General features: G+C 48.9%; 3 protein-coding genes across 5 annotated transcripts; 1 reads left to right on the forward strand and 2 right to left on the reverse strand.

The window, feature by feature from the left end:
• Positions 1-369: 369 nt before the first annotated feature.
• On the reverse strand, positions 370-2,149 carry LOC101777519 (UDP-glycosyltransferase 89B1). The gene has a single exon (XM_004976994.3). It carries the CDS (start codon positions 2,125-2,127, stop codon positions 676-678), a length of 1,452 nt encoding a protein of 483 aa, XP_004977051.1. The 5' UTR covers positions 2,128-2,149; the 3' UTR covers positions 370-675.
• A 105-nt stretch (positions 2,150-2,254) lies between these two features.
• On the forward strand, positions 2,255-5,052 carry LOC101777933 (protein COFACTOR ASSEMBLY OF COMPLEX C SUBUNIT B CCB4, chloroplastic). 3 transcript variants are annotated; one of them, XM_004976995.3, is made up of 8 exons: positions 2,255-2,548; positions 2,645-2,826; positions 2,933-3,032; positions 3,126-3,199; positions 3,682-3,863; positions 3,936-4,006; positions 4,201-4,284; positions 4,592-5,052. In XM_004976995.3, the coding sequence occupies exons 1-8, from the start codon at positions 2,420-2,422 to the stop codon at positions 4,652-4,654; spliced, it is 885 nt and encodes a 294-aa protein (XP_004977052.1). In that variant the 5' UTR covers positions 2,255-2,419; the 3' UTR covers positions 4,655-5,052. The 3 variants fall into 3 exon arrangements, with proteins under 3 accessions (XP_004977052.1, XP_012703309.1, XP_012703310.1); XM_012847855.2 differs by lacking the exon at positions 2,933-3,032 and having other exon boundaries at positions 3,741-3,863; XM_012847856.2 differs by lacking the exons at positions 2,933-3,032; positions 3,936-4,006.
• A 486-nt stretch (positions 5,053-5,538) lies between these two features.
• On the reverse strand, positions 5,539-9,204 carry LOC101762527 (small RNA degrading nuclease 1). The gene is made up of 12 exons (XM_012847806.2): positions 9,013-9,204; positions 8,748-8,927; positions 8,544-8,633; positions 8,356-8,424; positions 7,885-8,025; positions 7,518-7,634; positions 7,377-7,446; positions 7,138-7,238; positions 6,781-6,915; positions 6,584-6,694; positions 6,402-6,506; positions 5,539-6,244 (listed from the first exon to the last, which is right to left on the reverse strand). Exons 1-12 carry the CDS (start codon positions 9,043-9,045, stop codon positions 6,026-6,028), a joined length of 1,371 nt encoding a protein of 456 aa, XP_012703260.1. The 5' UTR covers positions 9,046-9,204; the 3' UTR covers positions 5,539-6,025.
• Between the last annotated feature and the right edge of the window lie 6,171 nt (positions 9,205-15,375).

The following is a 15,375-nucleotide window of genomic DNA, read 5'->3' on the forward strand; positions in this document are numbered from 1 at the left end:
GAATTTTCTGGGCATGCAAAACCAATGCCAAGCCCGGTGCTAAATGAGCTTCTGGCCGGGGGTTAGCCCGCCATGCTTGGGCTGGGCTCATCTTGCTGTGGTCTACTTCAAATAATCAAAGTTTGATCGAACTGATCGGAGTGACCATTTGTTCAAATCAAAAGATGCCAGTTGGGGTGCCGTTTTCAACCACCAACTCTAGTATGCTGGCGAATGGCGTTCGGAATTTCTTCCTCGGATAATTACGCTTACGCTGTTCTGCATGTGCACGGTGCAGAACGAGTGGTAGACTGGTAGCTCCTGGTAGTTAACCTTAAGCATGTGCCGTCCAGGTGGTCAGACTTTGCAAACACAAACCAAAACCATGAGTTGTGATTGTCAATATGTAAATTGCTAATGCCTCAAAGCCTCAAATCCTTTGATAGACACCAAATTACAGCGAAAAAGAAAAGAGAGAGGAAATTACAACACGCCTCCCCCCCCCCCCCCCCCCCCGATTTTGCAAATGTTCTTTTCATTTACAATTTACAAATGCTGTGAAAACAACGGAAAAGCTCAAAACTATGCTCTTTCAACCCAAACATTTTGTTCTTCCCAACCAATTAAACATCAGGATCTGCTTACTTTCGAAAATAATTACACAACAATAGTTCAATCCAGACCATCAGCTTGAATTCAACACAGCTTCCGAATCTCCTGCACCAACGCCTCCAAATCCGCGTACGAGCTCCCGCCTTCCTTCATCGCTCGCGCAGCCTCCGCGGCGAGCTCCTTGGTGCGTGCCCTCACGCCGCGGGCCTTGTCTCCGACCGCGTCACGCAACACGGCCGCGAGCTCCCCTGCGTCGGGCGCGACGCCGTAGCCCCCCGCGCACGCGCGCACCGCGACGCGCACCTCGTCCACGAGCAGCCGCGCGTTCGTGAACTGGTCGGCCGTCATGGGCCACGCCAGCATGGGCACCCCGGCGGCGGCCGCCTCCAGCACCGAGTTCCACCCGCAGTGCGTCATGAACCACCCCACCGCGGCGTGGCGCAGCGTCGCCAGCTGCGGCGCCCACCCGCGCACCACCAGCCCGCGCCCCGCCGCCGCGGTGCGCGCCTCGAAGCCTTCAGGAACAACGCCGCTGTTCCCGGTGCTCACGACCCAGACGAACGGCACGGCGCTGCGCTCCAGCGCCTCGGCCAGCGCCGCCGCCACTGCCGGTGTCAGCACTGCCTGGCTCCCGAAGCACACGTACACGACCGAGCCTTCCGGGAAGGCGTCGAGCCACGCGCTGAGATTGGCCGCCGCGACGGCCGCCTCCCCACCGCGCGTGCCCGCGGGGTCCGTCTCCGGCGCCACGGGGCCCACGGCCCAGATGCGCTTGAACCCCATGTCTTCCAGAGGCGCGTCCAGATACCTCCCCTCGAGCGCCAGGAAGGTGTTCGACACGAACGCCCAACTCTCCTGCAGGTTCCAGAGGAAGTTTTGCCTCACCGATTCGCGGACCTGGGCGACCTGCTCTTCGTGTCCGCCTCCACCTTCCACGAACCACTTGTACATCATGGAGAGCTCTCTCCACTGGTACGTCGGCTCGCCGGGAATCGCGGGGAAGCTGACGGTAAACTTGTCGCCGCACTCAGCAGGGCGCCTCACGAGGCGGCGGAACAGCGAGTGAGGGATGGCAGTGCCCAGGACGCCGGAAGGCGTGAACACGATCCCGGCGGCTCCGAGCTCGCGAGCGAGCGGCTGCGCCCATCCACAGAAAAAATCGGCGATGACGGCGACGACGGGGTCGGCGGGCTGCGACCTGGCCCAGGCGAGGATCGGCTCGCGGAGCGAGGCGAGCGCGTGGACGAATACGGGGAAGTACTCCGGGGAGCATCCCCTGATGCTCTCGAGGCCCGGGGGCAGGAACGTGTCGGAGGGGAACGGGAGGGTGAGCGGGCGGACGGCCTCGGGGTGCGCGGCGAGGAGAGGTGAGAGGAGCGGGAGGTTGGCCGGCGTGGTGACGACGGTGAGGCGGAGGCCGCGCGCGGCGAGCAGGGCGGCGAAGTCGAGGAGCGGCAGCGTGTGGCCCTGCGCCGTGAAGGGGACGACGAGCACGTGCGGCGCTTGGATAGGTGTTGCGGCTGCCGTCTCCTTCATGGCTGGGTGTGGTGGCGCCGGTTGGCCGCTGGTGAGCCTTGTAAATGCGAGCGGGTCCTATTCTTTCAATTCGCGGTTTGGTCGCAACTCATAGGGAGTGGGCAGTTGGATCGCGTTGTCCGGCCCGATTGGAAGATGGGCCGAAAAATATGATCCGTGACTCATCGGGCTCACCATCCAGCTCATCTCCATCCAACTACCGGCGTCCTCCGCTCGCCGTCGCCGTCGCCGTCCTCGCCTGCGGCTGCTTCGCGCTCGCCCAGTCGCCCCTCGACCGCGCTGAGCGAACGGCATGGAGCTGAGCAGAGGCATTATCTCAGCTCCACTCCCGCAGCCAACGCTGCGGACGGCGCCCGCCCCGCGCCTCGGCCGCCGGCTTCCCTTCGGAGCCTTGTCACCGCCGCAACCGCCTTCCGATGTGGTGCGTGTTTCCGTTCCGTTTGCTCGGTCCTCGTGGCCTTCGTACAAATACTACGGTGATGGGTTCAGCAACTCGGTTCTCCTTCGTCTTCTGCAGCGAGAGCATGGATGCTGCGTCAGCAGGGCGCTGCGGCCGCGGCATGAGTGGGTGGAGGGCTGGGTACGGAGCAACGACACGCTCGTCCGCAGCCTGCCCATCCTCGTCGGCGGCGCCTCCCTCGTCGCTGTCCTCCTCAACCGTGCCGTCTCCGGAATTGCCGCCGTCGCCGACGCCTCCAGGTCTGCCCGCACTTGCAGTGCCATGAAATCGCTCGGTACCTCGCACCTGCGAACGCCCCGAATTGATGCGATTTGGGCACACTAATCGTTTGTTCCATACCCCTAGTTCGCAGTCGAGGGCCGACATATTGACCCTTGCTCTCTCCGTGACTGACATTCTTGCCGGCCTCGTTTGGTTGTCCATCCGGCCGAAATCCATTTCTCCGGTCAGAATTAAGATTTTGGACCACACATTCCTTATACTCTGAACCCATGTTTTAATTTGTTGAGTGATTTCTCAATTCTGAATTTGACGATAGGTGGTTCCTCGAGGTGTCGAATGCAAACGAGTTGGTCCTGGTGTGTCAAGTTCTGCTCTTCATGAACTACTTTGGTAACTGCTCTACTGATACACGGAATTTCTTCTTATTTACAATTAAAAAGCAACAATGGTTCAGAGAGATCTTGAATCATGACCCAAAAAATCACCTAAGTCCTGAGGTGCCACTGCTAGGTGTCACCCGTGTGCTAACAATAGCCCATTGTCTGCCAGTTGATTTTGGACTTAGAGCATGCATCTTTTCAGTAGTAATTCTGAAAATCTCCCCTGATAATCAACTGCCCTTTGCATACATATTTTATAGTGAAAGCAATGCGTTTGGGTGATTGATGATCGTGTGGCACTCTGCCTAAGACCACACATTCGTCAGCTATAATTTTGTATACTAACTGAAAGATATTGGAGATAACGAAATCTGTGCTTGTTACCATTAATTAGCATTATCCCACTTGTATAAGTCCACGACCTCCTATATGCAGTTATACAAAGGGTTTCAGTTGGTGAAGTTAGCTATTCCTTATTTTTCTTACAAATAGGACATGGGATTCCCTCACTACTGCAACTTGTTGCAAATCACTGGTTGTTGTGTATGGAGGTAATTGCATTCTTCAAATTGGGGTTGCTGCGGGATCTCCTGAAGATGGTAATGCACTTACTGTGGATACACAAAAGTTCATCCAAGGCTCTCTTTACAAAAGTGCCATGGAATCCAAGAAGCGTGAGTATCTCTTATTTTACTTCGAAGGTTTTTCCATTTGTTTTCAGAAATTTCACCAGAGTCTTCCAGCAGAATCTTATCTGGCAAACCTTGCTTTGTATCCTGGAAGGTCTGAGTTGCCCTTCTTGCCTGCTAACACACAGGTGCTGATTCACTTTATTCTAGAGATGATGTTACATAGAAGCATATATTCGAGCAATGATACACTTTCTTTTATGAATTGGAGTGTATAAAGGGCCTTCTTTTCATGTCCAGAAGCTGAAACCAAAATTCAGATGAAGGGATTATCTGAAATTTCTGGACCAAAACTTTTATTAACACGTTTTCTGTTCTATAGGCACTAATATTACAACCAATTGGTGATAAGGGAATTGCAGTTGTTGGTGGCGATACTATAAGAGGGTTCACTAGTATTGATCAGGTATGTCATTTTTTTCAATTGTGATTTTGTGATAGCAGCTTTTAGGATTTCTGTGTGAAGTGCTGTAGTTCCTGTTTTTGACCCTGAAACAAACCCCCTGCAGTATTGTTTGTAGCAGTGTATTCTGAAATGTTGGCAGTTGCATTCTTTAAATAGAGTACTAGAGTACTGTTAGATTAAATGGAGAAACAAATGTTCTGCTTTTGTGCGAGAATTGGGAGCTGTACTAGCTGTAGAGTGCATTTTCTTGTAAAAGTTCAGCTTACCATTGGAGGGTGACCCATCATCCACTTGTCCTTCCTTGCAGGCATGGATTGCAATGATCGCAGACAAGTTGGATGCCACACTGTCGAAGTCTTATAACCCTTAAGTACTGGGCAGATTATCGGATGTTTGGTTCACCATCGCCTGTCTCCTGCAAGTGAGGACATCGTCCTTGTCTGACGTGATAATTCATCAAGCATACATGTGGACGGCTGGACGCTGAATAGCCTGAACCAGAGCCCCTATAGTCAAAGCTCCAAATAGTGCATGTGCAGGTAGTGGCGAATTGGTGAAACTAACCTGTTCAGTTGGGTCTGGCCATCAGGTTTATCATTGTTTGGTCACAACACTGGGACTGCTTTCTGAAGAATTGATGGTTAGTTCAGGTCTCAATGTCTGACAAAACATAGCCACATAACTAATGGCTTTACGTGTGTTTGCATATATTCATTCCTTTTGAGTACACGCAAAGCAAGACGGCTAATGACATAATGTGTTGTTTTTTTTGCGTGTGTTTGCAATTTTCATTCATTCCTTTTCTTAGTATAATCACAGCAGCAAATAATGGCTAAAAGAGAACACGGTAGTGAAGCGGCGGATTTGTGATCCGTAGAGTGAGGCGGCGGTGGTTCGAAGTCTGTAGAGCACCCGAACCCTGTGCCAAAGGAAACACGATGCACTTCAATAACATGAGCACTGTCTCGACGTAATTTGTGATTAATTGAGCCAAATCCTTACCACTTTCACCTGGGAGAACTCAAACTGAAACGCGAGGCAACTGATAGCATACAGATCCGTGAAAACAAAATTCAACGCTGTTGGCGTCCAAACGTCCGATGGGAATTTTTCTACGGACGATCCGTTGCAACATCAAAACAAAATATTTGCAATATCGAAAATCTATAATTGCAACATTGAAAAATATGCGAAAAAATGATCACATCGTTCCGCTCTAGGATAGAAAATTACCACCGCAACATGAACACTATGTTTCATGCAACATTCAAAACATGCATAAACAATAGTTGCAACATCAATACTTAACTATTGCAACGCACTTCAAGCCATCCGATTTTTTAAAGATTCTGAACATCAGTTCTGCAGCATTACCGAACAAAATTTTCTAACGACAACCATATTTGGCAAACCACATGCCCGACTACGTCAGTCTAATCGAAGAATCAAATGCCCCCTCTAGGCAACCAGGCGATTAGCACACACCGCACGAGAACAGCAACGGATCGTGAGATCGGAGAAACGGACACTATTTCCTCGTACATGGGTACCAGTACTACGAGTCCACCCTCTCCAAAACTGGTTTCGCCGAGCTCTGACCAAACTGTTCCTCTCCAAACAGCTCATGATCACAGCCTTCTTCGCCTACAGTTCACTATCAACGACCTTTCAGCATCAATCTGTAACCAGAAGACCTCAGCATCTGGCACGAAATTCCTCATTCAACCACTGACACCTGTGCCTAGTTCACATGCTTCTTACTCTTTCTTTTCTTCTTTTGCTGATCCCCATCGGCATGTTCTTTCTTTGGTTCCGCATCCTCAGTAGGCTGTGGTCTCTTCTTTGGAACTTCGAACTGGTTGGGCTGGGAACTGTATACCATCTTCCGGACGTAGAAGTTCACCACATCTCCATTGTCACGCTTCATCAGCACATGCTTTTGAAGTCGCCCACCAGAGTCCTGCATGTTTCCAGTCATGTAAAAAAATGCAGATGGTTAATTGCCCAGTGATGATGAAACCCATAAGATGGCAGTAAAACCGTACAATCACTGATGTGCACCTCATCCATTCAAATTTTGAATTGAAATGATTAGGTGGTCATGTCTTCATATGTACCTTAGTCATTTGGCCATCCAGTGCTTCAAAAGCTTTCTCTACCTCATCTATCTCATTGAACAAAATACATGTAGAATAAAATTCACCTCGAATCCTTGAATCAATCTGGAAAGGAAAAGTGTTAGTTATAATGCATATGGGTACATGTTAGGTGAACAAGTAGCAACACTTTGAGAAAAAACCTTGTCATCAATACTGGGGTTCCCAGAGAAAACTTTGCACAGTTCTTGACAAGGCAGGTGCACCGGTATTCTATGAGCAAGCAACTTCAACGAATCAGACTCAGTTATTACCTAAGAAAGCATCACAAGAAGTCAGGTGGCATCATCAATAGTGATGGTGAGATTTAAGAATTTTTCTTCCTATTTTTGGCACTTACACTGCTTACGGCCACTTCAATGGGATCATTAAATCCATGCTTAAGCTTTGCGAGAACTAGATTCATTGCAGCTTCTGCGTCCTTTAAGCAATTATGTGGTTCGCCTTCTTCTCGAACAGAATACCCCAAAACAGACTAGAAGGATAAATAATAAAAAGGTTACATACCATGAAGTATCTTTGAAAAATAAGCCCGTTAAAAACAAAAGGTTGACCATAGAAAGAAAAATACACTGCATAGACAAGCCGCAAGCCCCCTATTATGAATAATGGTTTAAGTGGCACCACTTGACAAAAAACATTCTTCTGAAGCAGAAAGGTAGATAAGAAGTCGATGTTATGCTGTCACTGACAATACCTTGCACAAACTGTTTAAGGAAGCTGATGCAGTAGTAGGTAAATTGGCATACTTAAAGATGTAGGCTGTATCAATAACTTGAGAGCAATCAATCTTTAAGGCTGCAAAAGAGAAAAACATGGTAGAAATTGAATTAACTGCTACTGAGCAACAAAAAATGAAGCATGTTCAAATAAACACAAAGGACACATCGAATAGTTACATCAAATAGATCAGAAACGAAATAAACCACACCTTACCACATAAATCTCTATATAAGCTGTGGCCAATCAAAATTTTTCCTTTGGACAAGATCCTCTTCAGCGATTTCTAGAGAAGGAATATAGGCTCAATGAGACAAAAATCAAAGAAAACGCTTAAGAAGGTTAAAGACAGTATACCTGAACATCAACTAATGATGATGTGACTCCTTCTAGATCCTTCTTAGATACACCGGTGATGTGTGTTCTATAGTCAGTAATAGCTTTAGAAGGATTTACAAGTGTGTCCAGCTTCACCTGGAAAAGAAAATGGAGAGATTAGTGACTTCAAAACAAAGAAGGAACGCTCTGGCATGATTCAAAACCAAGAACATCCCAAGGGAATATGAATTATGCAAGTTAGAAACTTTACAAATTCAGCTAACTTTTACAGCATAGTGACAAGACTTTGTTAAAGTACTATGTTGTGAAACGGCAGAATTCAAATAATTAATGCCCAGATAAGTCGGTGTATATTAACAAGCTTCTTATAGAAAATAGCTACTACCTCCAGATTGTTGTCTACAACACATACTCGGACCACAGCCTCAGTGCCATCATGGCAAAGGACCATCTCACAGTCAATTGCCAACATAGCACTTGAGCTCACCAAACTTGAGACATCTCCTATCCGCAACACTTTCCATCCCTGCAAATACCAGTAATAGCTGGTTATGGAGAAGTTTGAAATTTCTTCAACTACCGGACAAGCAATGTGAAAGCATAATGATTCATACAATATGGAGATGGGACTATAAATTGGTCTTCTGTTTTAGAATATTGACTAGCAAAAGCATGCCAGACAACTTGCAACCGCAGTCATCGTTTTAACAATCATGAAGATATTGGACACTATTTAAGAGTTCGGCACAAAATCATAATTAAGCTATAACAAGGAAGATCACCAAGGAAAAGTGCAAAATCAACAAAGGGTTTGATTCTTATTTGCAGAATAGCATAAGCACAGTAAAGCTGGTACCTCTTGGTATGATGGGAAGCAATAATTTTTCCTGTACTCTGGGTGCTCTGCCGTCAGTTGAACAAGTTTCTGCATTGTGCATGCACATCAACACAAGAGCTGATCAGTTGATGTTAGATACCCACAGTGCAGGTTCTATTTTTATCTAACCCAGAAAATCCAAAATCATGGCCTAGTGTGCACATTACCTGCTCGGGAGAAACCTGGTCAGGAAAATCGTTCATATGCTGCTGCACATCACTTCTTTCCTTTTGACGCTTAACCAATTTGCCGAAGTACTGGAACCAAAAGGATGCGAGCTTCAAATTCTCAACGGCAGGACCAGGGTTCTTAAAGGCTACTAGATGCTAGTGAAATCAAACATACTGAACTGAATAGAAAAGAGGGATGACCTTTTGGAAATCCTTGGAGAAGGTTTGCAGGAAGGCGAGCAGCACATCCCTCGAGCGCTTCCTGGGGTCGCTTACTGAAGCGCCAAACTTCCTGTCGTTCCGAGCCAAGAAATCCTTCCACGCCCCATCGGAGCCTTTCAACCCGTTCTTCTGAGTGAACCTCACGACCTCAACGAGCACCTAGCATGGAGGCAAGTCAATCGAGCGGTAAGCAGAGTAAGGAAATTTGTCCGGTTTGGGATGGTGATGCTAGAGATGGTCGTACCTCTTTCTCGGCGGCGGCGAGCCGCTTGGCCATCGGACGACCGCACGGGAACCAAAAGCAGTGGCTGGTTCGGGGGGAGAGGAAGGACGAGGGAGTATCGGCACTCAGCGGGTGGTTGCTACGGGCGGCGGTCGCGTGTTCGCGGAGGCGGCGGCGGCGGCGCGGTCGGGGTTTGGCGGCGGCACGGGGAAAACGGCCGCGAAAAAACCCTTCTTCGCGGCAGCGTAGCGCATATCTTAACCAGGCTGGGCCTAGTAACTTGAAGGCCCAGTATGGCCCAAGTAGATATGTGGGCTTAATCCATAGAGGGCCATCCAAGCTTCTAAACATGGGCTGCCGCATCTACTCGAGAACACTCGAGAGGCCAATGATCTTTGGGCTGGATCAGTACACATTTCAGGTGACTTATACCGGCCCAGTCAAATTAGGGTATCTATCCTAATCTCTCTTTCTTATTTTTTTGTGAAGGGTGTTAATGTAATCTTTATCGCGGGTGATCCTGTACGAGTTGAGTTGACGTTTTCCAGCTGGCTTTCTTTCCCGTGACGACGCTTCACAGCTCTCAAGCGGAGGCGATGACTCAGCAGCGTTCTAGAGATCACGGGTGCGGTAGGCAGGCCGCCGCAGGTGTTTGAGCTGGACCCCAAATCTCCAATGCAAATCCAGCCTAGGACGATCATCTCTGACGTCACAGGCACGATCAGATATTCAGATCGCACCACCCAAAAAAAAAAAAGGGAGGCGCGTCTGCACTGGAAGAAACAGTCGCGCGCGGTCTAAAAAGTCAGACGCCTAGCAGACACGAGTTTTTCATCTAGCTCGCTGCAGCTGCAAAACACGAGCACTACGGGCAGAGGGTACGTGGATTACGACACGGATCATCGATCTCTCGCTAGCGTGGCATCCTCGGCGCGGCAAGTCCGAAGCCAACCCTAACCCTGGATGGATATCCACCAGGACATGTCGTCGTAGCCCAGGTGCCAGCCTCATCGTGACAGTACAGCATGTCAACGCTCTGAAGATTGCATACGCGGTCCGTCTATTAGCCTTATCCCTCCTGCTTCGTCATTGGTCAAATCGCACGGGCAATTGAGCGTGCTTAGCTAACACCGATCGAAATAAAATCTCGGCAAGAATAATATTGCTAATTGCTTGCCGCGTCGATGATAACAACGCGAGGAACGAGCTCTGGCGTAGGCAATTAAGCTAAGCATACGCTGCGTCATGTACTGTACTACTAGCTATGCTTTGGCGCGATCGTGACGTGTCTTGCGGCCGTCTACGGCCCCAGCAGCACCGCGTGCCGCCGTGCGTTCTCGCCGTGTCTCGTCGTGGTAGTGCTGAAGAACGTGATCACGTCTAAATTCCTATTCCTAGTGGAGGGAGTAGAGTGTACGTCTTCATCCACGCATTACGGAGGAGATTCTTTACCGTTTTACCAAAGGATCTACCACCCGTCGATCCTCAAACGGTCCAGTAGATCCAGGCGCAGGCAACCCTGCGTACGTTGTCCTGATGGCTTGGAACTCGGTCACTCACCAAGTCACTGTGATCTGTGGCCAGCAAAACTGACGAGGGGATCCAGGAGGATCTTTGGCAGTGGGCGCAGCGGCCGACCTCCAACCTCCGGACCCGCGCGCACGGCATCCCAGGACGGCAGGACCACCACCAACACACGCCGCGCCGACGAGGGGTCCGGGAATCTCGCCGCGAGTCCTGTGGCCGCATTCCACTGCGCCGCCGGCCGGCCGGCCGACTAGGCCAGCCTGCCTAGCCCAAACGGACGGCCGCTGGCGCTTGTGCTGCCTGCGCGCGTCATGTGCCAGGCAAGCCGCATGTTCCCTTCTCCATGCCAAAAGGGCGCGGCGGCCCTGGGCAAGTGGGCAGCCTGTCGTGCAGCGGGCTCTGCTAGTGCTACCCTCTAACCTCTACTCGTAGCTAGTATCGTTGCATCTTTCAGTGCGTTCGTGCCTGAAGGCAGCAGCTACATTTTGGGCGGAGATGACAGTGGTACGAATAGACATCAGGGAGTGGATCTGAAGTTCTGAACAGTGCAGCTACAAGGGAATTCTGCCTGCAAAACAAGCATGCCACAAAGAAACATGATCATGAGTTGAATGAAGATTGCATTGTTCAAACAAGCGTGGGAGTCAGTGTTCAGTCCTCCTAAAAAAAGGTCAGCGTTCTGTGTTCAGTGCACCCGCTACAGCGGTCCTCGGAGATTAGAAAAGAAACTATAATAAACGCACTGTGTCCGTGCAAGTTGCAGCCGTTCAAAACGTAGTGGCAGAGTAGAGTACTTTCTTCAGTGGCGCCAACTCAGCCTGCTCAATTTTAATCTGATGTGATTAGATTAAATACTGCTCGAATTTTGTCATGGCTGATCAGAGGCGGCTGCTTGTCTTGTCCCTTTCGCCGATCTTATATTCAGCTCCGGAGAAGTAGGATCCACTAAGCATGATGGTCCGAGCCGAATGTCAGAATGGTGTACCTTTTTACTAGCTTAGAAATGGGGTGGTGGTACCTTCACAAGTGGTGGCACCACTAGCTGTCTAGCTCAATCCCGTTTTTTAGGAAAGAATAACCAGGTTATGCTGCCAATACAGGCTTGACAGAGTAGCTAAAGCTTGCATGAAAACAGAGTTAGTGAAAGTTACTGGGGTGAAATATCTCTAACAACCAAGTTAATCTGATTGTGATCTATGGCTCCTGGAGATGCTCAAGGGCTGCTGCCTCTCGTCGTACTGGCCGTGCCCCCCGGGGAATGATCCGTTGGACGACGCTAGGGGGCAGGCAGGACCAGGACCCTGTGCTGCGCGTGGCGGTCCGTGTCCCCGGCGGCGCCTGTTGCCTCGGCCCCACAAGTCAGCCGCAGCCTCAAGCTCTCCTGGGCCCACGCGTCAGCCTCCAGAGCGGCGCCACGCTCGACGTGTGCCTGGAAGCTGCGCGCTCACTCTCACGTGCGCGCACCAACCAACCCCTGCTGTCCACAACAACACAAGCCAAGCGGCGAAAGATTCGAATCTCTCGGAGGGCCCACGACAGGGCCCTTTTTCTTCCCAGCTCCTATGCGTCGTTTGAACGTTAGATTCCAAAAAAGATGCATGTAGGGTGATGGGTACCCTCTTGTCCGTGGCGACCTAGGTAAGATGCAGGCACAATACACGCCACACACAAGGATTTTAGAAGGATAAGCGGTATGGTCCCGGTGCTTGATGCAGTGGTTTTTGTTGCTGTTCTCAACTGCCAAGCTGGGGGTGTATTTTAGGTAAAAAACTAGATGCAAATAGTTCATCTGAATATAGCCCGGCCGGCAATGTCCATCGACATTATTTTCAGTGCGGAAAAGAAGGGCCACGTCCGTGGCATTGAAAGGGAAATGACTGTTAGCAACTGTAAGTTTGACATAAGACAGCTCTAATCACAACCACAAGCATGTGATATTTTTGGAACAATGGCCCCATTTGGAAGTCGTAGTAGCACACTGACATGATGGGAGCATACCACAATGGATTACACGCTGCAACAACGACATGTCCCTATATATGGCTGAATCGTTGTTAGTTGAAAATCAAATGAATGTGAATATTATAAAATGCCTGATCAGTTTGATAGAGATGTCTAACCACACCCTAACAGGTCTCACACATTTCACACATTTCAGTGAAGTGTACTCGACACAAAAGAAAATCGTAATTCAACAATAGGTGTGTGTTTTCTTTTTCAGAACCGTGAGCCTTTAAAGTCGCACAAGCACATGGACATGATAGCACACAACTAACAGTGATGACAAAGCCTCGGTGCATGTCATTTTACGATACAGTCGGTATCTCATGAAAATGAGACATAAATGGAAAATTCGAAATCTTCTTGTTTCGATAACTCCGCGCGCTGTGGAAACTGGATTGTAACCACACACTGTCAACCTATGAGAATATTCAGTTTTACTCTCTCACCCATGCTTATATCACCGATCTTAATGCTAGGGATCAACGTACCGTGATCAACCTATATACTTCATGTGTATATCTTTTTTTTCTTTACTCCGTGGTTAATTTGTTGAAAATATGTACTCCTCGGTTTTTAAATTTGTGACGTTTATGATAAAATAACTAGTTTAATTTTAACACCATATATTTTGAAAAAAAGCGATGGAGTTCGATACTAGGATTTTGATTCCTGATAAGCGGAGAGTGACTCAAAGGCACCGCCGTTGCACCACCACTACTAGGCGATAGAAAGCGGCCCCGTGTCCTTTTCACTTTCCCGAGCCTTTTCCAAGCATGATCTGCCGTCGACGGCCCCACGGTGGACCCAGGGGATCTGGAATCCGCGGATTCTTTAAATCGTAGCGTGACAGATGGGCCAGTGCTATGCGTTCTCCTTGGCAAGAGGAACCGGGCCGGCGGCCGCTGCCTGGCCTCTGTCCAGCTGCCCACCAGGTACATACTCCGGCAGCGCGGCGCAGGCGCGGCCGTGAACGTCGCATTAGTGCACTGCCCAATTCAAAAGCCGTTGCAGCCTTGGAGTTGCATAGGATGGTACACTACCAGTACCAGATAGCACTACAGCTCGTGTTGTCGCGGCGAAAGGGCTTGCAATAGCTGCACGACGTGTCGGCCTGCCGAGCTCGCAGGATCTTTTTGTATGGTGTGATCAGTTTATACTGGGCATGATGCTTGTAGCCTGAAATTAATGCCCATTGCAGCTTGCAAGAACTGTATAAACTTTCTAGAAATTTCACTTGGTGGAGCGCTCAGGAAGGGGGCACGTCAATATGATAGGATACTGCTGGAAGATCGACAGCAACTGTTACCAAGCAATGAACATGTCCTGTGCCTAACCTTGCTTGATCTTGATGCTGTGAGTGTCTGGCTATGTTAGCGCGCACGTACTTGATCCCCGGCGCACAATACAACTTGCCAACCTAATCCTCCAGCATATGCTCGATGATATTGGGTTGATTTTGAAAGATTCACCTGCCTATGCCTCATGCGTGGCGTCATTCCCATTCCAGGAAACAACACCCGGCATCGTCGTGAAGTTTCCTTTGGTTCTTTTCTTTTTCTTTTCTTTTCTTTTCCGGTGTTCCATTTGTTTCTTTTACATGCTGCATGCATCATGCACGCATGCAATTTCCTTTTGCTGACTGACTTGCACTAGAACGAATGTTCATTTGCAGGGAAGAAATAAAAATACCGAAGGACTCACAAAGCATGCTAGCTAGCTTGTGTGTGCTACCGGTTGATGCTGACAGCATAGTTTGCACAAGAAAAAAAAAAGCCTCACATGTTGGGCAAACTCTGATTGGCTGCTGCCTGACGAAATGACGTCTTCAAGTGCCCCTGTGTGCTCCGTGACGTTCTTTGTTGGGTCGAAACTCGAAAGGGATGCGACTGCGTGTCATAGATTCTTTTGGTCTGAAATTATCTTGGCACCTGAAAATGAGGGGTAAAAGGAATCTCCAAGTGTGTGGCAATGGAAGGACACGTAGCTGTTGCTGAAATGCACACGGGATTCTGAGCGTTTCATTCAGATTCTTCAAACTTCTTGTCGATCCTACTACCGATGGCATTAAATCTGAAATCACACGCAGATCACGGGCATTATATTTTCATTAGTACAAAAATCCCTCGAGAAAATATCACTGCAAGTGAATAGGGGTCGTTTGCAAACTTCAGTAGAATCCAACAGTTCCTTTCAAAAGGTCACACAAGTTGCTATACAACATAAAACTTCTAATTAATATTTTTCTTAGGGTGCTTAACTGAAAATTTACCAGCTAGCAAAACTACTCCCCTTGCCAATTTATCACATATACTATTTTCCATTTTTTTCCTAACTAGTACCAATTCCACCTCCTAAGGTAGGTAAGACTCGCCCCATATGGTAATAATTCCAGCGAACTAAAAAAAACTTACAATCGACAGTGATTCTTGACCGATTAAATTACCAATTTAACGCCGCCCTAGTTACGGGATCGTGTTTAAAGAAAGCTAAACCTGATTAAAAATGGATTCGACAACAATCCAGCAGTGGAATCTGCACGCAATCCGAGGAATTAGCGCATAACGACGGCCCCGGGGCCAGAGATTCCATTGCCCGTGCGTGACCACAGTGCGCATCCGTCAGATTCCAACTTGCGTGCTGGCCTGCATGGATTCCACAAGCTCGGTCACCTCAGAATCGCACCCACCCCTGATCTTCTGCGCCGGTAACTCCGGCAGTCCGGCTTCCGGTCTGCTTCAGCTACCGGCAGTCAATTGAAGCGGCTTACTCGCAGCATTGGTCAATTTTGAATACAGAGTAATCTGTGCTGACTAATTATTTGTTTGATAATTTGACGATAGAAGTATGTTGTCA

This window comes from Setaria italica, chromosome VII (assembly GCF_000263155.2).
Source record: "Setaria italica strain Yugu1 chromosome VII, Setaria_italica_v2.0, whole genome shotgun sequence".
In the NCBI taxonomy this organism is placed as follows: domain Eukaryota; kingdom Viridiplantae; phylum Streptophyta; class Magnoliopsida; order Poales; family Poaceae; genus Setaria; species Setaria italica.